General features: G+C 35.7%; 1 protein-coding gene across 10 annotated transcripts in view; it reads left to right on the top strand.

Annotated features, from left to right (window-relative positions):
* Crag (DENN domain-containing protein Crag) overlaps positions 1-27,057 on the top strand; it is a 71,160-nt gene that overhangs the window by 11,613 nt on the left and 32,490 nt on the right. For 4 of the 10 annotated variants that reach the window (XM_067083154.1, XM_067083148.1, XM_067083146.1 and 1 more), the window contains exons 11-22: positions 275-416; positions 759-904; positions 1,063-1,185; positions 2,621-2,826; positions 3,264-3,384; positions 4,325-4,506; positions 4,660-4,763; positions 7,377-7,472; positions 8,219-8,287; positions 14,356-15,261; positions 17,872-17,992; positions 18,879-18,971. In XM_067083154.1, coding sequence (XP_066939255.1) covers positions 275-416; positions 759-904; positions 1,063-1,185; positions 2,621-2,826; positions 3,264-3,384; positions 4,325-4,506; positions 4,660-4,763; positions 7,377-7,472; positions 8,219-8,287; positions 14,356-15,261; positions 17,872-17,992; positions 18,879-18,971 — 2,309 coding nt within the window. The remainder of the gene's footprint in view (positions 1-274; positions 417-758; positions 905-1,062; positions 1,186-2,620; positions 2,827-3,263; positions 3,385-4,324; positions 4,507-4,659; positions 4,764-7,376; positions 7,473-8,218; positions 8,288-14,355; positions 15,262-17,871; positions 17,993-18,878; positions 18,972-27,057) is intronic. The other 6 variants (XM_067083153.1, XM_067083151.1, XM_067083150.1 and 3 more) reach the window with 3 other exon arrangements.

Below are 27,057 nucleotides of genomic sequence, written 5' to 3'. Positions count from 1 at the left end.
TGGAAGTATAAAAGGATTGGAAAAAATAATCAGTTGTTGAAAGTCTTGCTCATACTTAGTGATGATGTATTTTGCCAGCTCCTGTGAGTCTGTTCCATATTTTGTACTAGAGTACTGCTCACCCTTATAACACTTAGAATTTTAGGAACAAACTTTTTAATGGGAAGAAAATTACTTGTAGTTAAGGGGTGTATTGGGTCAGAGTTTAGATAATTAAATATGCTGTTTAATTGTGTTATATATAACAAATTGCAATCTGAGAATTTTTCCCCAGCAACAACTAGATGTTGAGATCCAGGAGGCTTTTCTTCGCTTCACTGCGACCATCTTGAAGGGCTACAGCAATTACTTACTCCCCATCGTTTCTGCTAAGGCTGGGGCAGCATGTGATACCTCATCTCTTTTTGACCTTGACGGTGAAGTGAATTTGAGAAATAATCTCTGTTGAGTTATTGTATTAAGTGTAAAATGTAAAGAAAGCTTGCTAAGTCAGTCTTTGTTGTATACAGTACCAAAGTTGTACTAGTGACATTTTTTTATCTTTAATATATCATCTGTTCCTGCATAGATTTCAACTGTGTGACTTCGCTTCAGTTTTTACCTCTCACCTTTGGGTGAGCTGTGTGAGATTAGAGTCTATAAATGCAACCAGTGGTCTCTAATTTATAATACAGTACTGATAATTTCATGTAATTAATGACCTTTTTTGATTAGTAGAAAGTGGTAGCTTTGAAGTTGATGGGAATATTTTCTTTCAGCATTTGTGAAATCCAGAGACCGAGCTTATCACAAATTCTATCAGTTGTTGGTGAATACACAGTTGTTTAGCAAGTTCATTGAAGAGAGGTCCTTTGTCTCTGATAAAGATGCCTCGCTAGCCTTCTTTGATGATTGCGCAGAAAAGGTAAACTTAGTTCCATTTGACATTAAACATGCTATTACATATATAGGTGAAAGTATTGGAATGAAATATAAATGGGTAGTTAACTTAGTAAATTACTGCTTATCTTCTTTTCCGGAGATATATTTAGTTTAAATGTAAAAGAAATTGTTTGTCAACAGGTAACAGAAGACGACACAACTCTAAGACTACTAGAGGTTGAAGCTACGCAGAGTGAACATACTATGTTTTTACCACCACCTGAACCAATATATCTTCCAGAGGGTGTCTTGTATTCTTACAAGGTATGATTCTTAATAACCAGCTTTAAGTGTCTGAGCATATTGACTCATTCAAAAGTGAGTTTTTTTAAGATAGTATCTCAAGAAACTAACAGTGGAAATCAGTATTTTGGATAAACTGTTTTACTAAAATTTGTTTATTGTATAACCATTAGGTTTGGTTGCTCATAACAGCTCCATCAGTCATATAAATGCCACAGTTATCCCAAGACTCAGTCTTTTGTTCACAAAAGACGGACAGTATTCTCATGACATGAGTGTTGCTTGGACTCTCAGGAATGCATGCACCAACAACATATTTTCTGAGTGCCAAGCCTTTTCATAAATTCAGTTTGTTAATATGTCTGCTGTTGCCCATTTATTTATCCACCAATTTCCTATTTCTTGTACAATTTAAGTTGGAAAGAATCAGTATGATAACCCTTCACTTAGGAACCTCTTAGGTTCAGTGGACCTCTAGGGTACAGAAGACTGCAATATTCTTGTACTGTGTGGTCACTCACTGCTCACTTTAGTGGTCTTCAGTAGGATGATTAAATGTACAGGGCTTTGAAGATGAGATTGAAATGATTATTACCCAAAGTGTTATCAGAGTACTTCTCACCATCTCTGCTTCAGCCTTGAATACAGTGATGAAAAGGACTTATTGTTCTGGTTTGATACTAGATTTTATGCTCTGCCTTGTTGATATCAGATCACCTGCCTTACCTCTTGACCTTGACAGAATGGTGGAGGAAATGGGTCATAAGTACAATTGCATGATAACCAAACAGGTGTAATTGAAGGTTCTTCGGGTAAGTGACAGAAGATGATGTCTGAGAGCCTTTGTTTAGGACCCTCTTCATTTCCGTTGCTGTTCATCGTTTGTTGAATTTCCAAAAGCTCCCTTGAATTCTGAGACCTTCTCAGACACCTAAATAATGATTCAGACATTATGTGATTGATAGGGTTGCCATAAACTAATGAAGTTATTGCAACATAAGTATGGTTTTTCACTCAAACCATCATTCCTGTATGAAGTGTCCACCTTCCACTTATTGATCTTGCATTTGCTAGTTCATTCTACCAAAAATATTAGGTAGTTGATGGATACATTCCCAAGAGTCTAGGTGGCAGTAGTTTGCAGGAAGTCATCTTTTATTATCAAAAGACTTTGAGTCTGGGGATCATAGTTGGCAGCGACTGAATTGTATTTATGTTAGATGTTTTGTGTGGAAAATTAGTTTCATGAAACTATTTATTGTGTAACTTACTATGTTCAAGTAACTCCTTGAATGATCTGTTAGATGTATTTCATCTTCATAATATGTTTAAAATTTTATGTTTTCACATTTAGACACCAACTTCATGATCATATGAGTTTGTGTTTGTAAATTTAACCATTATTATTTTGACCCAGAATGGAAGTTTATTCATTTCCGTTTGTAATCAATTTTAGGATTTCCCCAAGCTGAATCCAGAGCTCTTTCCGACAGAGGAGCCAAAGCCGGCTCTTCCTGCGCAAGTCAAGCAGCCTCAGGCTACCCCTGCCTCCCCTCTTGCCCGCCGCACAAAACATGAGGTTAAATCTGCGCAGAAGCTAGCCTCGCGGCATGCTCAGACACCTATCCTTTGGGCAAAATGTTTACTTTCTAGCTGTTACAGGTAAGGGATTGAAGCTTAATAAATATTCTTTGTATAAAACTTTTCGACAGTTAAACTGCTTAGGTTATCCATGTTATGTTGATAAGGTAAAGTGTAAAGGTTTCTCTATATATTCTTTGCAGTTTATTTTGTCAGTCTCTTGGGAGTCAAGATTATTTAAATAAATTGTTTTAAATTTTTGCCACATTTGGAACTGCCATTGGGGTATTTTTAAGTACTTTAACCAATTTATAAAATCTATACATGACAAAAGCTCAAAATGTGAAAATAAAACCATTGCACTCATGCTTTTAGTAAATTTTAAAGTAAAATTTATATTGATAACAGTTATAACTAATCATAATCACAATTAAGATAATGCTGTCAAACCAGGCTTGTGATGGTTTTCTTAAAAATAAAAGTCTTTGCATGATTTCTGTTTTTCTTGTATTTTGCAGTCTCTGGTTCACACAGCTCCCAGCATTTGCATCTACGCAACACCATAAAGCACGATTCTTACAGCTAGCTTTCAGGATACTCACTAACATGCAGAAACTTAATCTCTCACAAGCCGATGAAGTAAGTTCCAGTGTTAAAAGCCACTTATAGTATCTTATGAAAACAGTATCATATCCTTGTTAGATACAGTGCAGCAGCTTTTGTAATTATTGATGGAGATTTGCCCATTTTTATTGGAATATAGATCAAGGAGTATATTTTTGATGTTGGTGCCTATTAAGAAAGTATTTTTCAAACTGATGAGCAATGTTGATCAGTTTTGCTACATTAAAATGATAACTCAGGGTCAGTGTGGGTCATCATTTACATAGCATGATACCCTCACATGCACAAAATAAAAATTAGTTCTACATTGAAGTAAATGTAACGAAAAAGGTTACTGAGCAATTGGAGCTTCAGATAAAAGATGCAGAAGGAGAGGTACTGTCCAAAGAGAAAGCAATATATACAGTATATAATTCTGTTACTCACAGACACAGGAATGCTTGTTTTAAAAACTGTTACAAATTGATTGAACATAGCATAGCTGACCATAACAGAGGCTAACATGTCGATTTGTAAGTTAGATTCCTTGTTTTTGACAAATGGATGAATTATAACAGTGCAAAGGTTGCTTGTGTTTGCTGTTTTGACAGTTATTGTGTTGACATTAGTGCCTTGTATCAGTACAAATGATTTCTTTTAGATTATCAGCAATACAATTCTATTTCTGGTTAAAATCTGTATAAAGATAGTTATTATGAACACTAATAACAGGTTTTATGAAGCTTCTCTGTATACCTGTACAGACATTTCCCTATTTTTTCTTGAAGTAAAGCAGAGCAAAGATTTGTTAAGTGAAATTTCAGAGGTACATTCCATCAATAATGTTACTCTTAGTGGTAAAGGAATTTGAATACAGGTAGTTAATGAGCAACAGTGGGTAGTATTTCTACTTTTGTCACAAAGATTACATAACTAATAATGTACAAGCTTTATATTCTAACCAATTATTTTACAGGTTAGTTACCGAGTAATGATGCAACTTTGTGGTCAGTACTCACAGCCTATCCTAGCCGTTAAGGTTTTATGTGAAATGCGCCAGCATGGCATCACTCCCAATGCCATCACATACGGTTACTATAACCGTGCTGTCATGGAAAACAAGTGGACTCACTCAAACCTCTTCTGGAAAAAACTCAGGTATTAAATCAGTCAATCGAAAAAACTCAGGTATTAAATCAGTCAATCATTATCTCTCTCTCTCTCTCTCTCTCTCTGCTTTGTTTTGATATATTGGTTTTTTTTGTTAAACTGTCTGCTTTTACTTACAATCTTTGTTTCTTCTTTTTCCAGGAATGTTGTTATTGGTGTATCTGCTTTCAAACAATCTGGTTTGGAGCGAGCCCAGAGAAGAAAATCTTCTCTCTCTCTAGATGAGGTGGATAAGTGCCTAACAGGTAAGAAGGAGTTGTTCTTATGGGAATAGAAACCATGACCATGTACTAAGAAGAATTCTTCAGTGTGAGCTGGAATCGGTCTTTGAAACGTTGTAACAAGTTATTTAACTGATGGTAGGTGGGTGAGTTGGTGGAATCCCCCATACATCAGCCATCACCAAGCACTTTTTCTGTCATCTTTCAAGTGAGAGTGTTTTGCTGTACTCTTGGTGGCTGCTAAATTGAAACTTTTTTTTATCTATATGTATTTTTATATGTTCGGTTGTTATGATTTTTGTTCAGCAATGAAAGGTATAAAGGACGTAAGCGGGTGTTTAGCTGCTTTATATATTGGGTGATGGTGCAACCAGTTGTTCTGCATTGATGCAAGTGTGTACTGACTGGTTTTGGTAGCAGCAAAGAAAGGCTCTCTCTCTCTCTCTCTCTCTCTCTCTCTCTCTCTCTCTCTCTCTCTCTCTCTCTCTCTCTCTCTCTCTCTCTCTCTCTCTCTCTCTCTGACAGAGCTGACCCAGTGTGTGTGTGCGTAGCTCTCCCAAGATGAAACAGCAGTGTGTTTTTGTTGTTTTCCACCTCCTGACAAGGCTTTGTTGGTAGCTTCACTGGAGCACTGACATCTTTCCACTTTATATTCTGAACAATCCCTCTTTCACTGGTGTTTCTGCTAAGGCACTTGGTGATGTTAAGCCTCCTGTAGAAATTGTCTTGCCTGTGGGGACACCCCTCCGATATCAAGTACAGCCTGTACTCATCTGATGCTGTTATCTGAGGATAGTGAAATAGAGTTGATTACTTCCAAAACGTGAGGACTCCTGAACCTATCTTATATGTACTTCTGCCTAGGTAGACAGAAGAGTCCAATGCTGCTTTCTGCCTTTACACATATTTTCTTGTAGTTAAGGAGAGTAAAACTTGTGGACAGAGTGTGGTCTAGACACACAAATGTACATTATCCTTCTCCTCATCATCATCATCATCGAGCTCTTCCTCCTTTACCTTATTGTCTTCTTCTGCCTCTGGAGTTGATGTAACTGTCTGCATCTTAACCTGAAAAGGCCTCAAGTCGAGGACTCACTGTCAAGACTTTTTCTGCCAGCCGTATTCACGAATTGCGTAGCTAATTGTATCTGGCTCCTGGAGAGCTGGGGATTCCTCTTGCATAATGAGTTTGCGGCAAACTGAGAACACTTTTAGAGTCTTGACCAGAGACTTGAGGATCTTTTTGTCCCTTTCCTCTGAGAATGTTAGCTGAATGAGATACTTTTGCTTTGAGAACTTGACCTCTTAGGCCAGATCGTTAGGGTCTCTGAAGTACTTGTAGGTACAGAAGGCAATGCTTTATATTTTAGTATGAATAATTGAAAAATATTTAAAGCCACAACCTCACCACGGCCATCCTACTTAGTACCTTATGCTGAAGGAAAAAGTGCTTTGTGATGGCATGTGAGTAGGGGTTTCCCTCCACCCCACCCTCTTACCACCAGTTAACTATCTTGGTACCAGGTTTCAAGTATCATTTTGGCTCATGCTTGGGAATACTTCTACGTAAAAGGCTCTGGTTTGTATACCTCTGAAAAATACTAATCACCTAGAATATTTGTGTTCCCCCCTGCCCGCCTTTCAGTATAAATGGCATTATATTAAGGTATTTTTGAGCTTCTACTAACCAAATAGGGGATGGCTTTTGTTTTTCCTTCCATTTATTTTCTGTATCTGTGCGTCATGGTTATCATGCCTATCATGCCTTTGCAATGGTTAAAGGATTCAAAGTTGGTACGATGGTAAACCGTCATGCATAGATTCGCAAGATTGGTATATTGTCCACCTGCTCCATCTGTCTATATGTTAGTGTATGCTTACCTTGTTTTTAGTTGTCAATCACTTCAATGATTTTGTTATGTATTGATTTTAGCAAAAGGTGAAATTATGGGTCCAATACCATCCATTCTTTACATAACTTGAACCTTGGCCATAACTCATGACCTTATGTATAAAGAGAAAGCCTTCATATTTGGCATATATACTTTGCTAATGAAACCCTTTCAGATGATATCAAGGTAAGTGGCCCTGTGACTTTGACTATGACCTTCATACTGATTATGGCTGCCAGTAAATTCATCTTACTTCACAAACAGAGCTTGTTGGGGGAAAATTGTCTAAATTATCATAATGTTTTTTCTTCAATATTTTGTCATTCCTATGAAGATTTAACCCTCCCAACATTACAACTACTATGGGACATACAGAGCATGCTCAGTGAGACATACCCAACCACAAGCCTCCCTTCTCCTGTCACCAGATTGGTCAGCTATCATAGCAATGCTCCTTTCTCGGCCTTTTGATACATGTGGTACTGCTTCTGTCTTAAGTTCAACCCAAACCCAGAATTTTAATGATCACTATTTTTGTCTTGTCCCACAGTTTTCTATAAATACAGCTTATTCTTGTATTTATTTTCATTTTACCATAAGATTCTGTAGTTGTGAAACATCTAGATTAATAAGAATGTCTAATTAACTTGTACAGTATGTTGATGGGATTATTGACATGGAAATGTAGGATTAGTTGGACTGATGGTGCTATTTGATTACTAACCTACGGACTTCCTCTGAGCAGATGCAGACAGTGCCTCACGAGTGTCATTAGAGAGTGGTGCCTCCATTGACTCTCATCCCCCTGCCCCTCATGCCAAGACCGATACTCTCAGCTCAGGTGAGTTATAACTGGAGGTGTACTTTCAGCTCAGGTGGACACAATTCAAGGTGTTCCTTTCAGGTCAGGTTGACAAGGAAATTCCCAGATCTTTAACTAATCCATGGAGTCATTTTAGTTAATGCTTAATATATTCACCTTTGTATAGTGATTTGTCTGTGGTAGTTTAACAGTTGTGTCGATGTTCAATATGTTAGAGTTTTTTTTTTTTGTTCGGAAGATTTGTATCCTTCCTGACTTTTCTTTTTGTCATGCTGTTGCTTAATGCTTAATCCTGCTTAAATTCATGTTTAAATTGGCATTCCCCTATGAGCTAGTGAGAGAAAAACTAATTTTCAAGTAATTCTTTCATCTTCCATTAATATCACTTCCCTTCAGTTTTAGAATATTGTTCTCTTCTAGTTCCATTGGTTGATTGTAGACTAGAAATCTGAGTCAGTGGTCTCGTTAAACTAATTTGTAATAATAAAAATAATAGAAAATATTAGGCGATGGTATTCCTAGAATAATATAAGGATGCTTAGTTTGTTTTCTTTTATTAGTACTAAACTTTTGATATTAACAATGATTTGTAAAATTTAATTTAGTCTTGTAGCCTGGGGAACTTAACATCATGCCATATCAATAGTTAGTCAAATGAAGAATGTCCTTGAAGCCTCTGTTTCAGAATCTGGAAACTGAGTGGTTCTTGTACTTGAGAATCTATTGGAACACCTTTAGATCCCAAGAATCTAAACCTGTTTCAGATCCTGGTTATTGTTCAGTTAGCGAGACGAGCGAGAGTGTCAGTTCCCCAGGTGCTCCTCCGACAGCAGGTCAGTGTTTTGACTGGGTATTGAGTGACATGAATGAAAGAGTCCTTGCGTTCTGTAAGAATCCTTTTTCCTAAAAAAAAAGGGAACAGTTTTCCCCTTATTTGTCTTGTGTGTTGGAAAGTTCCGTGTGAGAATGGAATCTGCAGCTAACAGTTACCTATGAGGGAAGATAAATTCCCTCCTAAGCACTTGAAACATAAGCACCTGATATCCTTAAGTATTACAGCAATAGACTTGTAGATTTTATGGGTGTGTAGAAGGGGTGTTATTCGATGGGCAGGGCTTTATGTAGCTTATGCTTATTTTTTCTGTCTTTTTTTTTTTCTTATACTCTAGTTCATAGATGGTAAGGGAAAGAAGAAATCCCTGAAATTTTAGATTTAGAATGAAATATAGGTGATATAGATGACAATCAACTAGTTTTGTGATCTAAGATTTATTATTATGGTTGTATTTGATTCATGAAAAGTACTTCCTTATTAAAAAAGTATGGGCCACAGATTGTGCTATCAAATTTATTCCTAAGTTACACAGTTAAGAGTAGATATTACCTAAATATTTATATAAATATTGTATTCTTTAGTAAAGAACTTTGTTACCACTTACAGCCATAAATAGAGGAAAACCTTAACTATGTAATTAGTAATAAGGTCATTTTCTCATAGATTTGGGTGTGAAGTGCCTTCTTTTAAAGCAAATGTTAGTGCTTCTTTACTGCCATCATGCTTCTCTACTGCCATTCTCTCTCTCTCTCTCTCTCTCTCTCTCTCTCTCTCTCTCTCTCTCTCTCTCTCATTATGTAGCTTCAGCCGTCTTTTCTTGTGTACATGTATTGTGTTAATAAATTCTATCTTTTATTTTATGAAATTTGTTGAGAAATATATCCTCTTAAGTTCTTTGTGAACATAATGTCTGGAAGCTTTACCTGAAGTCAAATAGTATTTCATTGATTACAGATTTTACATGACAGTTAGTTTTAAAATATGGCTGGCTTAACTATTCAAGATTATGCTGTATCTTTTGTATTTTTCATGTAGACTACATTTTACAGCATGTTGTGTTGATGGGATGCCCCCTGCTTTGGGTTTCAAAGGAACTGTAGTAGTTATAATTGAGTGAGGTTAGCATATGGTGAATTTGGGAATAAGGAATATCTGATAAGAGCATTAATTTTGAAGAATTTCTTTTGATGTGTGCATAGTATACGAACTTTTTATTTTACTAATGCTTAAAGCCCCACAAAAGTGCTTTGCTTCAGTAGATAAAAGAATGTTTAATTTTGTCTCTTGGGATACTATTTTCCCACTGCAGGTGAAGACTCCGTCTCCTTATATCTGTTGCCTTATTTTTAACACACTGGAAAGTGGATGGATAACTAGTTGACATGACTTTTAAAACAAGTTCTTCTATTGATTTGCTTTTAACTTTTAAAATCATAAGTTCAAATAAGTGGCTTGTGCTAGCAAGTTATGTGTTGTATTAGAAAATTCTTTACTATATGTGTTTAGTAAGAGCTTTATATTTACTGGAAGGTAATGTTAATGTCAGATCCACTGTCAGTCATTTCTTGGTTTCAAAGAATGGGGTTGCCTGTTGTAGTTGGCACATATAGTGTCATTGTTAGGTCTTGTTGCACTTCAAATATGGTTCTGAGTTGCCTAAGTTATGTTAACTTTTTTTTTTATTGTAGGAGACATAGACTTTAAAGATATAGTAGATCTATTTAAATTACAGGCACACAGAATCATCATTGATTGATCTTGCAAGTTCAATATTTTTTACAATTGGATTTAGGTGGGTACCTTCTACTTAGGAGTCAAAACAAATCTGTGTGAGTCAAAACAAATCTATAAAGGTTACAAGTTTACATTACTAACTTGATGGGTTTTTTCTGGACAAAAGGCTGACAAGCCTCACACCTGTGGAGCAGTTTAGCACTGGGGAGTAAGAGGTGCATTTGTTGGCTTCAACAAAAATTAGGACAATTTATATTTTTCATAAGTAGCAGAAAAGTCTTACTGGAAGTGGCCTTCCCATTGGCCCTGTGGTTGGTGTTTTGTAATGTTTAATTTAATTTATTCATATATAGATGTAATGAGGAGTATTCAGCTGAGAAAATGTTAGAGTGTTTTCATTTACGGAAGCATTTGGCTAGTCATGGTGTTAAGCATAAGTATAATAAGAGTTTATATTGTTGGAAATTAGAGGATAATTTAAACAGTATTTGTGAAGATCGTGTTTTCTTTCATGGAACAGAAATAGGGGTAGCTGTCTTTCTTTTCATATGGTTTTGGGTTTATTTTCTCTCCTTTGGTCTGATGTAAGCAAATTAGATGTTAATGCAGAATATACAAATATTTGGCGAGCTGAAATATCACTAGACATTTGTAGAAAGATGTTTTTGATTAAATTTGGTGCAGTGTTGTTTTATTTGTTTTTCAAAAACTTTTTTATTCTTACAAAAAGTAGTAGCACTGTACTGCAGCCACCCTTACTTACTTGTCATGTGGGTTAGAGATGGTATTGTGTACATTATTTGGTAATTAATGTCATGTACATCATTTGCTAGTTAAAAACACAGTAGTTTCATACATTACTAAAGATAGCGAGTTTGTGAATCGTGAGTTCCAGTTCTCTTGTGGCTGAATCAGACTGCTATTCCATCCATTCAGCAGGCATTTTTATCCACACATGATTTGAAATATTCTCATTGGAAAATTTTTTATGATCTAATTCTCTCGGTATTTTGTGTCTGTTAGGGAAATTTGGGATGCCTTCTTTTTTAGAGATTATTTCCATTTTTCATTTTATCACATTATGCCAAGATTTTGACATGCATTATGACCCTAAATTCCTTCTACCCGTGCAGTTGAACCACTCATGTTTTGCAAGCTTTGTCTGTTAAGAGTAACTGCTTCTTACTATGTTTTATTAAGTTAAGAGACACAGAGTCATTACATTGATTGAAAACTAAGATAAAAACCATTGTTTTTAAGGATGCATCAAATGGATAGGAAGGGATTACACGTTAAGGATTCGCTGAGATCTTATTTTGCAAATGACTTGAGTAGAACTTCCCAAAAATCACCTACCCCCTCACCAGCTCCCCCTGTTTAGATAAAATGCATGCCTAATTGTGGGAGAGGGAAAGGAGGGAAGGGGGATTAGCATAAAGCATTGTTTTATATCAGTAATACTAATTGCAGTATAAAGAATTACAGTACACACTGTTATTACATGTGGCCAAACCTCTGCCTCACTAGAACTGAATATCTGCATACGTGAGGTGGTAATTGGAGTTTAGAAACACTCACTCATTGGAATAAGATTATCAAGTGTGATAGTATTGTAGTGTTGTACCTAAATCAGTTATACTTTCAGCTTCTTTAAAGACACAGGATTAATCAGAGGTCAGATTGACAGTTAGGCTTTAGTAACCTTTTGAGGTCTGGCTCGTAAGTTGGTGCATTGGCCAAAGATTGGAAGGGTTATCTAAACTGTTTAAAGAGTAAGGTTGAAGTTGAGATTAAGATGCATGCCTCCAGTTACCTAAGATCCAAGAATAAGCAAATTAAGGTCTCACGTTAGATGTCTCTGAAGTCAAGGAATGGTAGCAGAAATTTCTTGCTTATTTTATATTGGTCTCAGTTAGATTGTAAGTTGTTTAAATATGTGTGGCTAAAGTAGTCAGAGCCAAAAATTGAAAGCACACATTATTATTATTTATTAAGAGTTTAACCAGACCACTGAGCTAACTTGTTTAGCTCTCACAGGGGGGCTGGCCTAATGATTTTGTCTTTATTAATAAAGTTTAGATTGCACTTACTGAATTGTAGGTTTTTAAAAAATTTATAATTTGGTTAATAGATAATACAAAATTTGTTTCAACTGATTTGTTTCTGGGACCACAGATGTATGATATCTTTGAATACCTAAGAATATCTGATGTAGTGGGTAGACAAATAAACTAGGGAAGAATGCTGTAGATTTGGTATTTCACCCATTAGGCAATATGATATCCAATCTAAGTCATGAAGCAGTATTATTCAGTTTAAAATAGAAACCTCATTTTAAAAAACCATTCATGTTTAATTTTGATTTTAAATGTATGGGTCTGTTTGAATGACATGCATGAGTTTTATGCATCACTATTTGCATGTGTGTGTGAGTTTTTAATATTGTAACTTGTCACAATAAGAAATCATTCACATATTCATTGCTGTGACAGCACTGAGTAGTCTTGTCCTCAGCACAGGGGCACATGACCTAAATTTCATACATTCATCATTTGCAAAGCAGAGTATAGAAGGTTGCAAAGTCAGACAAAAATACCTAGAAGTAAGAAAGCAAATTCAGAGCAAAAAAAGTAGCTTTCATTCAAGGCCACCCATAGTCTAGAGTAGTAAGTTTGCTTTACCTAGATTTCCAGAAGGCATTTGACATGGTGCTACATAAAAAATTGAAGTAAAGTAAGGAATCTAGGTATGAAGTTACATAAAAAAATATAATTCTGACTTTATTCAGTGCACTAATTGGACCTCAGAGTATGCTGACATGTTAGAGGAAGGACTTAGAAAAATTGGAAGTACAGACAAGAATAATGACAATACTATTAATTAGAGGCCTTGGGTACCAAAGGAGGCTAGAGCACATCAGGTTTGGCTTTAAAAAAGCATCAATTTCGAGTTCATTTTATAGAAATACTTAAGTTATTCACAGGTATAAATAACACTGAATATATGAATCTGTTCACTTAATTGAAAAATAAAGTTACAAAACTGTGGCCACTAAAAATGATTAATAATCTCACTTTGCCACCTTCTCAAATTCAGCACCTCTGGCTAAAGATGGCCAGGCATCTTTGCCACATGTTATTTTGGCTTAATTCATTTTTGGTAGGGAGAGAGGTAATGACCAGTGTAGCTGACAGGTGACTGCCTAGCCCATGTGTTTAGGAAAGTATCAGTCAAATTAGGCTTTAGTGACATTATCTTGGGTGGGATTATAAGGAGATTGAATATCATCACGAACAAACAAACGTATCCAAATAGTTCAGGTTCTTATCGGATAAAAGGCCTCATTTATGCCATTGAACTGCACTGTGCATAAAGTAATTTGCTTTTGGCTAAAGATGGTGTGAAAAGTGGTTTGACCCTTTTTGTTTAGAGTCTCATTTCATCTATGAGAATATTTTGTAAAGTAGGATTAGTAAGTATAGTACACAGTATACTTTTCTTGACAACTTACATTTCTTTCTGATTATAATAATTATATGTAATAATTATATTTTATAGAATTCATTAAACAAAATACAGATAACTAACCCATGTCTTTGCTATTTGTGTGTTTTGATTGTTGTTTTTCATCCTTTAATATATGTGTTATTAAATTTAGCAGGTTTGATAACGAGCATCATTTATGGAAATGAATTTATAGATTCTTGGCATTTTTGCTCTTTGCCAAATGAGAATTTGGTACCGTAACACACTAATTGTTATTTTGAAGATTTGACTAACTAGACAAATGTGCTAGTGTATTATATTTGTCTCATTGTATTAACATCTAATTGTCTGTGTGTTTTTTTAGTGTAAGGCAATCTCTCAATGTTTGTTTAACCATAATGAAAGAGAAGTCTTTAGCATTTTCTTCTGGTCTGGGAATGATTTCATAATTTCTGCTGTATCTGTTATTTACAGTAATAAGAATTATGTTTCTGGATTTTGTCCCCTTTTCTACAGTTTGAGTGTATAGTTGAAAAATTTGCTTTGTTGTGTTTTTTTACCTAAAGACAACATATGATTCATATGTTTGAGAAAAGTAACTTCTTGTGTATCTACCATTTAATCAGTCAGATTGGTTAAGCAAATATTGAGTACTAATGACTTATGATCTGTCCGGTTTGATTCTAACACATGGCTCTCTACTCACATCTTGTTTACATGATTGATCCTGGCTATTATGGCTGCTGTTGCCTCTCACGTGACTGATCCGTCGTTCACTTGGTCTGCTGCGCTGCTCAATTGACTGTTGCTGTGGCTCTTTTTTTTTTTTCGCCATCCCCTCTATAGTGCCAGTAACAAAAGATATCACCACTCCTGGAGGAAGCTCCGTCACCGTGTCCTCCTTCTCATTTCCTCCACCATCTTGTAAAGACACTAGTGTTCCTACTCATTCTGCTGTCTCCAACTCTATATCACCTCTTTCAGCACTCCCTGCCACTACGGTCCCATCTGGGTCATCTCTGACATTGATGTTGAAATCTAACTCAAACCACGGCTTAGACACTCACCCTTCCGTATCCATTCCGTCGACTTCCACCACACCCACGAACACGCGTTCCCCCTTGGGTTTAGCCAGTACAATTGTGTCTTCACGAAGTGACACTCCTTTGGCACCCTCATCATGTGCCTCTCTTGCATCTCCCTCCAGTTCATCCGTTGTGTCATCCTCTCTCACCATGACATCCACTACTTGCACCAACAGTACGTCACATGTTCCCTCCACTACTGCCTTGATGTGCTCTTCAATGACTCCATCCATCATTTCCCTGTCCTCCTCATCCTCTTCCTCATCACTTACTGCAGTGGCAGCATCTCTGAGCAGTCTCATCAGTTCAGATATCTCTGCTTTTCCCTTACTCTCTGTTTCCGATACTTCGTGCATAATTCCTTCTTCCTCTTCTCTGAAAATGCTTAAAACGTCATCATCTGTTTCTGCAGCAGCCTTCCCTTTCTCTACGTCAGCCAGTGTTGTCGCTTCTTCATGCTGCACCATTGTCCCCTCATACACCTCATCCATCACCACCACCACAGCCCCTTCTTCATCCTCCTTCTCCACCTCCTATGCCACAAGTCGAGCGCTAGACTTCTCTGAATCTGATGCGCTTCGTGCGAGACTGGGCAGCATTGTGAGGTCATCTGCAGCTAGTCTTGCTGGTGGTGCTGATCTGCTTATGATTGAGTACAATGTTGCGTGTAAGTGTCCCACAACAATGCATGATACAGTATACTGTTAATGTTAGTTATACAAATTTGTGTCTGTCTTGTAGTTATTAGAACTAATTGCTTGTTAAAGCCAAACTTATCTGTAAGAAAGGTGAGTAACTGAATATATTGAGTAGTTTCCAGACCTTATATTTTTTACATATCTTTTGTACAATATGTATGTCATTCTAGAGGTAACAGAGCTGCTGTAGGGTTACGTGCATGGAAATCATTACGTTTGCTTTGCAATAGGCCATTACATTTATAAGAATTTAAAGTAGAGTAGGAGGTATCAGTAGTTCAATGATAGGAAATGGACATTTCATATGTGCTTGAGCTTGTATGGCTTTTTTTTTGGTTACTTCTTCCGTGATTTGTTATTGATTACTACTTGGGAACAAAAGTTTGAAGTAGTTTGAGGTACAGATTAAATAATAAGAAATATTTTGAAATAATTTCAATGAAATATTTATATTAAAAGTTATTAGTCTCTTGTGTATGCCTAAGAAAACATTATTTTTGTCATAAAGGCTTATTGCACCTAAGATTTCAAAAGGAACATGATTGAGTTTCATATGTTTTGAACAGAATTGGTTAGTAATGAATTAGTATTTACTTATTCAACACTGCACTGATTTAAATACAAGTTTTATGCATTTGTGCTCAACACTGACTGCATGTCACAAAAATTCCTGTGTACTGACAACCTGCACTTCATTTTAAGTTTACCGGATCATAAAAACTTTTAAGTTTGCTCTGTCATAGACCATTTCATTCATTTGAATGGGGTGAGGTAAAGTAGGTCCGTGTATGTATTTATATGTACTGTATACTGTTTGCAAAATTATGCAAGGACAAATTGTAGAACAATTTTTTGTTTTTTCAAGAAAACCCATCAATCATATATAAAAATATATTCATGTCCTATTAAGGTTCGAGGTTCACCATTCTTTTATCTGAGAGAGAGAGAGAGAGAGAGAGAGAGAGAGAGAGAGAGAGAGAGAGTGTGTGTGTGTGTGTGTGTGTGTGTGTGTGTGTGTGTGTGTGTGTGTGTGTGTGTGTGTGTGTGTGTGTGTGTGTGTGTGTGTGTGTGTGTGTGTGTGTGTGTGTGTGTGTGTGTGTGTGTGTGTCGTGGTGCTTGGAGGAGGGTACTCATTAGGTAATTGGAGGGGGTTGTATGAAAATATCTTATTCTCCTTCATCACAAACTCATGAATCATATATCTTAATGAATTAATCACTACTTAGGAGGGATGTTGGAATGGTGAGTATAGTAGTATGTTTGTGTAAGCGTGCCAGTCCAGTAGAAAACCTCGTAATGTATGAGTTGGGTATCAAGTTTCTAAAAGCTGAAGGGTTAGTACAGTAATTATAATCTGTGTGTAAGAAAGGTTTTTTTTTTTATCAGCTCAGACTAGGAATGGAAGGACACTTACCATCCATCATCATGAGATGAACCCATGAGTCTTATGCCCATTGACAGTGCACAAGTGAAAGGTGAGGGTGTGTTAAGCAACAGGAGATAGTTGATCCAACCTTTTCCTTTGTAATTACAAAAAGGCTTTCTATGATCATTGGTCCTAGTGACTACTAATGTAAACCATTTATGTTTAACATAACAAGAAGAGAGAACTGATTTCACTTACAAGTCTGTGAGGGGAAACTTAAATAAAAATAATGATGATGAAAAAGAGATGTTTTGGTTTGAGAAATGTCTGGACATTAAAAGCGAGGTTTTTAAGGAGATTGAGTTCATCAGTCATGGAATTGTCTACGGATTCTCAGAATTAAGATATGAGGGGTCTCATGCTAACACTAGAGGAGAATGTTAAAGGATGAGTGTTCTGGGAAACAAATCGTTGACTGAACCAAAGTGTAACATTTCCTGAAAAAATATGTGATCTTATTGCATGTTTTACTTATTTAATGGTTCTTGTTGAATGTAAGTTATGAGATGAGAACCCATGACATCTTCACAATAATTTCCACTAGTCTGAAAGCAAAATTTGCTACTGCAAACTGCTTTCTGTTCTCAAACTACACACCCTCTCATAAATTAATTTGCATCTGCTAAAGTAGCTGGCATTTCTTTAGCTCTTGCTATCTTTGTCCATTGCGTTAGGGAAATTAACACTCCATAAGCTGCCTGCTTTACAGTAAATTTGAGGTTTGATCATGCAGTAAGTTTTTACATCAACAGGAGTGTGATAAATATAAGTTTTTGAAGAGTTTGTAACTGAAATATCTGACTAAAGATTCATGCTCTACTCTATAGTTATTGAACTTTAGGCTGTTTATTATAAATTGTTTAAAAAAAGCATGATCATGAATAATAATATTTTAGGTTTTCTGAAGTATTTTTCAGAAAGGACATTACTGAAAGTCTACTGCAAATGATAAAGCTTATCTTTAGCTAGTTTTGCTCAGTTTTGCATGGTCATTTTGTTTCAGCCTAAGTAATTTTAAAAATGACTTAAATCAGATAACCGTTCAGGAAATAAATGACGCATGACTGTAAGATACCATTCTTCAGTTGTATTCTTTGCATTGATATATTTTGGTAATTTGTTTTCATTATCATTTTTGTAATTTTTATTGCAGTTAGCAGCAGTGCTGGTCTTCTCATGTCAAGTGCCCTAAACAACACTGTGTTCGATGCTGCATCTAGAAATAGGCAGCGGCCGTCAGACCTTGCTGATGCTCTTTCACCAACCCTTGATCAGTGAGTGTTGTCTTGAATTATGTCTGTGCTGATGTGATGTTGCCTGTTTTGGCTAAATCGTGGAAATTTTGTCATACATTGCAGTTGTACTACTGTCTTCAAAAGCAGGAAAGCAAGCAGAAAGGGAAGAGAAATAACTCATGTACAAGACCTGTGATGTTGTTGACCTTTCCAAATACAGACGAGATCCCAGGTAGATTAGGTAGGAAAGGCTCACAGAGTCATTTCTCCTCCCATCATGGCTTAAAAGTAATGCTTTGAATGGACTGCTACAATATGGTTAACTGACCTAGTGTTCAGTGTGTTAATTTTTTTCCTTCTTTATCTACTACATGGATGTGGTGACATGAAACATTTTAGTCTAAGCCAGGATCTCCAAGTTCCACTGGGGTAAACGGTGATGTTTTCAAACTCATGGAGTGTGGAGGTGGCTGAGGTGAGGGAGACTGGGATAATTACACATGAAAGCTCTTTCCCAGATGGCTCTTTGTTGACTCTCCAGCCATTTTCTTTTCTTTGCACTTACTTTATTGGTAAAAGCAAAAACGCAGAGAAATCTTGTTGATACAGAACTCAGGTTTTTTCATGAAACAGACGCTGAATGAGCGATTCTGAGTGCTCACAGGTTTAGAGAGGAAAGCACTGACTGTGGGCATTTGTTTCACCATCCGATAAATCAGGTGGATTATTCCTGTAATAACATAATATTTTTATTCTTACCCAACTCTGATGGATCCACTAAACAGTGAGGTCCAATAAGTTTAGCTTTGTTGAACTGAGGTGCTACTGTACCGGGTCCTGAGTCCTGGTCTTTGTATGTTCCAGTACAGTGCTTGTAACATATTCCTTAACCTACACTAACATGGTGTATCTGTTACTCATCCAGATATGACAAGATGAGTGAAGCAACAGCAGTGCGCACATCCCCAGAAGTTCAAACGCCCATAGCACAGGAGAAGGTAGTTCCGGAGTATTTGAGGTAAGGCAGATGAAGTGTATGAAATCTTGTGAGACTTTTCACAGTCATGATAATCTTGTCATTGCCAGTAGCTCAGAGGAGAGATCTCCTCAACTGTCCATAAATAGTATTATCTTTATGATTGGTTGTATTAACACACTTGTACACGCTCATTATGACAGCTATGCCCAGAGATAAAAAGCTTATTAACATGCTTTATTGATTCACAATAGTTAATATATGCATAAGTGTCTTTATTCTTCATCAGCACGTTACCAGTAGCCCTTGCAGGTGAGCCCCTTTCATGGACTCCCTCTTCTGGCCCATTAATATTCCATTTGTCCCCCCCCCCCCTATCTGTCCCTTCTCCAGAGCTTTATTGTGCCCAGTGTTTACAAAGATATATTGTTTGTGCAGTTTTCCTATATAAACTTCATATATTTTGAATCCCCATCAACATAGTATTGATGATTTCTATCTAACTCATTAATTACAGTAATTTCTGCATTAGGCGTTTCGTAGTACAGTACTGTACCTGTATAGGATTTAGAAATATAACTTGTCAGTTAAGAGAGTACTCACAAAATGACAATTTTGCTTACTTGTGTTTTGAATACTAACAGTGTAGTTGCTTAGAAATATTTTTTAAAGATACAAAGCAAAGTTTCATAATGTTCCATTTTTTTTTTCACCCCACAAAATGAGCAGACCATTTACTACTCTGTTAGTGGTGATATACATTTGTGAATATGGCTTGTGAATCCACATCTAGGTTTGGCCACAAAATCTATTCTACTCTTGAAGCACGTGGTAATTTTTCAGCGAACAGCAAAACTTTACAGCACAAAGGGTAAAACCATCATAACAGGCAGTGGGTAGGAGCAATTTGGGATTTTAAAGTGCAAGGCTAAACTCTTGCCCAAGTAGGTAATAATTACATTGACAGTTACATTGAATTATTAAAGAGAATTACTTTACAATAAGACATGTCTCCTGGTATTTGGTTTCCTTGCGTTTCACGTTTTCTGAAAACTAAACAAGTGAGAGACCTTAGAATTGCCCAACTACACCTAGGAATTATCACAAACAGTGGAACTAAAATATATGAAATGCAAAAGAATTAAAAGCTACCATGTCGAATTCTTCCGTATTTTGAAGATTGTATCTAAATATTAGTTCAAGGAAGAAGTAGCCTTTTTTGTTTTGCAAGCTTCATCATTAATGAAATAGATTTGCACCCTAATGAGGTACAGGATGTAAGATTTACCAAGGATGTTGGGTATGTGAGAATAACACGATAAGATAATTAAATAAAGAATGAGAGAAAGAGGTAGCTGGGTGAGGGAGAGTGATTTGTAAAAAAGCACAACAGATATTAACTAAGGCAATTTCTATATTGTCAGGCATCCTATAAAACGATAAGATTCCTTGTTATGCCAAGTTAGAACCCATTAAAATTACTTGAATATGACATAGAGCTTACTGTCATTGTCTTGTCTTATTGCAACTGTTACTCCTCATCAATTTCTTTAAATACAAGTTCAGTGTTCATGAGGTAACGATGCTTTTTGTTATGGCACTTTTTAAGGATATTTGTTCAAATTAGAATGTTAAGAAGCCATGATATAGAAGTGCAAATGGACTTATTCCTTACCTTATAGAGCCGCAGTTCATTTTATAACTGAGCTATAGCCACAGTTTATTTATACAGTAATGAGTGCTTACTGTATTTTGAATCACTGTTTCCTAACCCCTGAATAGTCCTTTCAGTCTGGCTCTGCTCATGGAGTTAAAATTTATTGTGCTGGTAGTAAGAAATAAAAGTACAGTACTCTCCTTCAAGGGACTTCACCATCTCCTTCACCACTGGTTAACAATAGTATGGTCTTTTACAGAATGTTATATCTAATGGTCTGACTCAAGTTGGGCAGAAAAAGTTATGGGTGTTATGAAATAGGGTTCTTATATCTGAAACAATTTTTTCTTGCTGTCGTAATAAAAAAAATTAATTTGATTTTTTTTAAAGTATCAAATGTAATGTCATTTCAGTTGCAGATCTCATATGGATCTGGAGTTTACTTTTTGCCATTCAGTAGAACAGTAATCAATACTGTATAGGAAAACAAGTCACTTTGTATATCTAGTGAGTTTGCAATAATATAGGTTGAAGTTTTGCCATTCAGTTGTTGAGAAAGTAAACTTGAACTAAGAAGGGCAATAGGGACTTGATCCTCAAAAATCCACTACAGTTTTACAGAAATCTTGTCTAAATGAGATGTCGTAATGAGTTGTACATATGTCAGGTACAATCAAGTTATATAGAGATTAGTTTTCATCCCCTGTAAATTAAGGAGGGATTTTTAACTAGAGTATTATTTTGTTTCATCCTATTTTTCTCCTGAAGGAACTCTTGTTACGTTTTCCTATCCTATATTATCTCTTTACTAAACCCTGAAGATCAATGCTACTGTGTACGTGTGTGAGTACACCACCCTGGGTGGCTGACATGTTTGTACAATGCACATTTATGTACACCAGTTTTACCCATCAGCTTTTGCTAGAAAGAAAAGCGTTAGCACTCTGCTGCCAGATCTTGTTGCTGATTTTCTTTATTCATATTATCTGTTAATCCTAATTTTTGTATTTTGGTTACGATTATTTTTAACAATGCCTGTGCATGCGCAGAATTATGGCATGTTCATTCCATTATCAGTTACAGTATTCAAATTTTGCTTTTTATTATTTACTTGTCAAGAATTCTTCTGGAAGTCTTAAAGGTTTTTTCTTAGGTAAAATTCATATGTAGATGTCTTGATATACTCCTTTGGAAATATTGTTCATGTCCATGTTGACTGTTACTGTAGAAATAAGGTTATATTTTTGTGGTTGCTTACTGTATGTATTGTAAAATTGTAAGGCCTTGTAGAGTATATGTACATGCAATTTTTATTTTAAAGATGTATTTTTAAAATTTACCTAACGGGCTTGGTCCTTAGATTGTTTCTGCTACAATTGGCATTGTAGTTATTTTAAGTGGCCTGTCCACACATGGTAAGAATTGTAGTGTGCCAACTTCGATTTATGCAAGAAAAGGAAGAGAATAATTTGTTCTTTGTTGGATGCCATCAGTAGTTTACTGACAGAACTTTCATTGAGTTAGTCGGGACCCCAGCAGACACTGGAGTGATTTTGAAAAAGCGACCTGCAGTAGCCTGTCGTTTCTTAGTTGTGAAAAATGGTAAGGGTGAATAATGTAATACTGTAGATGTGTGATCTTAGACGGCCTTGGTCTTGTTATTGTTTCAAGTACATGTACAAGGAATGTTTATTTGAAGTACATGGAATGATTAATCATTTAAGAGTAAAAGGTAGTCACTGTGTGGCCTGTACTGAGAAGGGTTCATGGGTTTTGCCGTTGCATGAAGGAGAATAGTCGGTATACATTACGATCCAGGACTTTATTTTTATCTATTCCATTTCTTCTTTAGAGTCACATGATTTTTATCAGTCACAGTAAGTTGGTAAATTGTTACGTTGTGTACAGTAAGACTATATTGTTATTCCTATGTTTTTGAGCATAGAATAATTACTGCTCATTATTGTTGGAGTTACACTTGAGGCAGGAACCTTTGAGATATGGTCCAAGAAGGTTGCTCTATTCACAGAGTAGATCTCAGATCATTGGATGTGCTTATTTTGTGTATGGTGATGTAAAAAAAGAAAGTCATTTGAAACCACTGATATGTTTGACAAAAGTTATTTTTGTGTTATTACACTGGTTAGGAAGGCAGATTATTCAAGATGAAGTTCTATAACTAAACGGTGCCATTTTATGATATGAGTTATGAGATATACCAAGTCTGGAAATTATTTAGTAGTCAAATCAGACCACTGAGTCACATTTCTAGCCTTTCAGGGCTGGTCCAAGAAGACTTTTTTTATTTCATAAATGATGGACAAAATTCGGATTACAAGAAATTTAAGATATTGGTCAGCAAAGGGGAAGAAATAATGCTCAGAGGAAAAGTAGAAGGCCAAGAGCAATGCAGTAAAGGACAAAGGACTTTGCAAAAACCTTTTGTATAGCCTACTATGTACTTCAAGCCACATCGTAGTTGTTCTTAGCTTAAGTTAGCCATATACTTGTATGAGCAACCCATAAAGGTTCATCCTTTGGAATGTCTGTGTATAAATAGCTGCTAAATGGAATAGGTTTACTTTTGATTGTTCACTGAGCTTGTGGTTTGATAGTGGTTGATTTAATTCTCCATATTTTATACATTGTTAACAGTGTCATGAATTAGGAAACTTGATTTACTTTGCAAACATTGTTCTCAGTGCTTTTCATGTGATCTCTTTTGTTTAAACAATTTTGAGTAAAGTAGAACTACAGTTCCTATATTTTAGGCAGATTTTTTTTTTTTAGGGCAACAACCCTTTGCATGTATGTCAGTGATTAAATTTACTTTAGTAAAAGGCTAGTCAGAAGGTTAGAAAAGGGATTTTCCTACCATAAATATTCAAGTAGGGTTTTGTGAGACATACAAAAGACACATGTCATAGTATTAAGACACAAAGGCAGGCAAGTGAAGAATCATCTTGTTTTTTATTCGTATATCTAAGTGATGTCTTTGATTTAATGCAATTTAGACAACTCTTGGTGTTGTGTTGTCACAAAGAATATTAGCTTGACGTTGCAATTTATTTGGCAGCATTTCTTCAAAGCTTTGTGCGTCAGTGAACCTGCATTATTGCCCTAGAACTCTGAGGCAGTATGAGGGAAACATCCAGTATGATTCAATTGATGTTCTTCTGATTTGCATATTGCAGTTTGACTAATATGTGTTGTAATTACTGGTAATTTTAAAACCTTATCAAGAGTAAAAAAAATTAATAAGGGATATTACATCTGTTTGTAGGAAATTAACTGTTTTTACATTAAATTGTCTGGATGGAACTGCAAGTAAACATAAAATAACCAGGGGAATATAAGATTTAGTGCAGGTGACATGAAAAGTCTGCAATGTGACCCAAAGTATTACGTAACAGTGAACCTCGAAGTTTAAAGAAAAAATTTGTCTTAAACTGTGTGGATGATCAAAGTTTGGAATGTTTTTTGGGTTGCGACTTAAAGTGTACTCTATAATGCAAAATGTTGGTTAGTAAAGTTCTTTATAGTAACCCTTGGGTCCATGCTACATTGCTCTCTGTATATTCCATGTGGTTTCCTCACACCTAGTATTTTAACTTCTTAACTTTAAGTAATTTTCATTTCATATTCAAGACTTCTTAACTTTATCAAACCAATTTTCATTTCTTAATCAAGAACAAATCCTTAAACCAAGTCCTATTAGACTCTTCAAATATGACTCAATGGTTTCATTAATCTACTTCATAGTAGAATGCTAAATAAATTTAAGTAATAGTTTCATAGGTGTTATATTTTAAAATTGGTCATTTATCACAAAACTGTGAGCATCTCCTTTCCTTTCAATATGTTAGATGGTGGTAATACTCTTGGATATGGAAGCTCAGTATAAATGTCTCCTGCTATATGAGGATGTAGGATTGAAGTAGGTGATCTGATGTAATTAGTTAATAATAACAGAATAAATTTTATGAATGCTCTTGTTTTATATGATTATTATAAAATAGCTGTTCATGTTAAACAGAAAGGAAGCAGAGGATGCACATCTGAGAAACATGACCCTCATTTGTTTTGTGAAGGCTGTTTATACTTGCCTTGGTATCTTAACACTCCTGATCTGACATTGAGAAGCTACTAGTAGCATGACTGCTTCTTCATGACCCCAGATCTGGTCATGAAAAGTTATCTAAGTCAAAAGGAATGCCTTGGGTTCCAGATGGCTGATGTGGAATGTTTTACTCATTTGCTGCCGAGAAACTTGTCGTTTGGTGCCAGTTGGGTACTTGTGTTTCTCTCTCTCTCTCTCTCTCTCTCTCTCTCTCTCTCTCTCTCTCTCTATCTGATGCCGATTGCTTAAGTTGCTCTGTATGATAGTCGGGAGAAATTTCAGTTTTTAATTTATAGTATTTATGCTGGGCTCAGCATAAATATAGAAAAAAAGCAGTTGTTTGCAGTGTTTTATCCACCCTTTGGTCAGATGTAACAGATAATTATTTTCTTCATCCTTAATTGATTGAGAGCAAAGCTGAATATTATATAGTGTTTTTAAAAAGATCCAGGCACGTTGTTGGTAATGTGTAAAAATATAGACTTTTTGTGTGAATGTTTTTCACACACCCAGACACTACCTTACATATGAATGCGTTACGTTCCGAATGGCCTTTCGTATCTCGAATTGTTTGTAAGTTGGCCGTCACGCCTATTCAAGTACAGTATGATAAAAAGTCTAATCAGTACTGTACGTTTTTTCATCATAAAACACAATACTGTACAGTACTGTACACTGTACAGTACTGTACACTGTACATACAGTACAGGCAGTCCCCGGGCATCGGCGGTGGTTCTGTTCCGACACCATGACGATAATACCTGATTATCGGCGCCGATAAGCAGAAATCAGTGCATATCGGCGCTGAAAATTGCCAATTTTTGTCATTAGACAAGCACTGAAATACCAGATCGCCGATAACCGGGGACTGCCTGTACTCAATTTTGTATTAATATGAATGATACATAAAACCAAAATAAATTTTGATAACACAGCTGTTTCTTACTGAACACGAAGTTTAATTTACGATCACGTTTGTTTGTATCTCTGAATGTTCGTAACTTGAATGTTTGTAAGTAGGGTATTGTGATCTGGATATATCTGTCTTGGTCCTCATGTTCATCACCTTTTAAATTGTTCAATTAAGAACATTTGATTTTAATACGGTAATTACGTGCATCGTCTGGTTCTCGTCTATGTCTTAGGTTGTTGAAGAACATTGCAACATGCAAATTGATCTGATTAATAATTTATGTTTTGTAGAACACTCCTCTGTTATGTTGTAAGTATTCTTTGCATTATAAAGATATTTCAGTTCTTTTTCAATAGTAGGTTTAAGCCTGATATGAAATTAAGGTTAAAACAAAAAATTGTTTATAGCTGTTCAATCATGATTTTTAATTAATTCAGAAAATAGTTTGAAAAAATACAACGTTGTTTACAAACATGTTTTTACCGATAGGTTTAGTACTGATTGTATATGCATATATGCACATTACAAGTCTGCTGTTTTGAGGATACAAATGTTACATTTAAGTAAAAAATTTTTAATTAGGGATTTGTGTTTCATATGCTTTGTTTTGTATAATTGAAATATTCATATGTTTAGAATAGATTTCAGAAGTCTTTGAATATACCAATTGCACTTGCAAAGTATATTATTGAAATTTGGAGAATATTTTCTGACCCTAATTCAAAGTTTAACCTTCCTAGATTTACAGTCTGATATTAGCACCATTGTTTGAAATAGGGATATATTTTTTAAATGATTGCACTGATAGGCCATCTTACTTGTCATTTAATATGTTTTGAAATTGTGACTGAGGTATTGTAAACATGTTATTACAGGTAACTTTGGTTTATGCGTCTAAGAAACTTCATCTAAAACTTGCTAAATAGTTTTCTAAAGTTTCTGTATTTTGTTTGCTTGTGAAATTACAGTAAATTTTATGTACTGTTTGTTATAGTTCGAGAAATATGAAAAACTATAGATGAATGAAGGGAATTACACCATAGATTAGCTCACAGAACCTTAGTTGATTTTCGGATGAAGATGTCTTTACTTGGGTAGGATAAAAATTCTTCTTTAATATGCTAGAATTGAGTCTGGGGTATTGGATTGGTTGTGCCATCTCTTCTGGCTTAGGCAAGATAGGAAGAGAGGAGGTGGAAAAATATATTCACACTAGACAAACCATTGTTTCATATGGCCGTCTGCTTGATTTCCAAGTCAGTCATTGTATAAATAGTAAGAACATTAAGATCCTGCTACCATGGGTTACAACAGAACCACGTCAGGTGGGGAAAATTGTCACATCTCACAAGTTCCAGAGTCAGTTAAACTGTGACTTAGCAGAACTCAACTTACTGGAATTCATTACTTAATGGATGCGTCTGAGTCCAGTAAGAAT

Source organism: Macrobrachium rosenbergii, chromosome 40 (assembly GCF_040412425.1).
Source record: "Macrobrachium rosenbergii isolate ZJJX-2024 chromosome 40, ASM4041242v1, whole genome shotgun sequence".
Classification (NCBI taxonomy): Eukaryota; Metazoa; Arthropoda; class Malacostraca; order Decapoda; family Palaemonidae; genus Macrobrachium; species Macrobrachium rosenbergii.
This window is presented reverse-complemented; position numbering and strand designations above follow the sequence as displayed.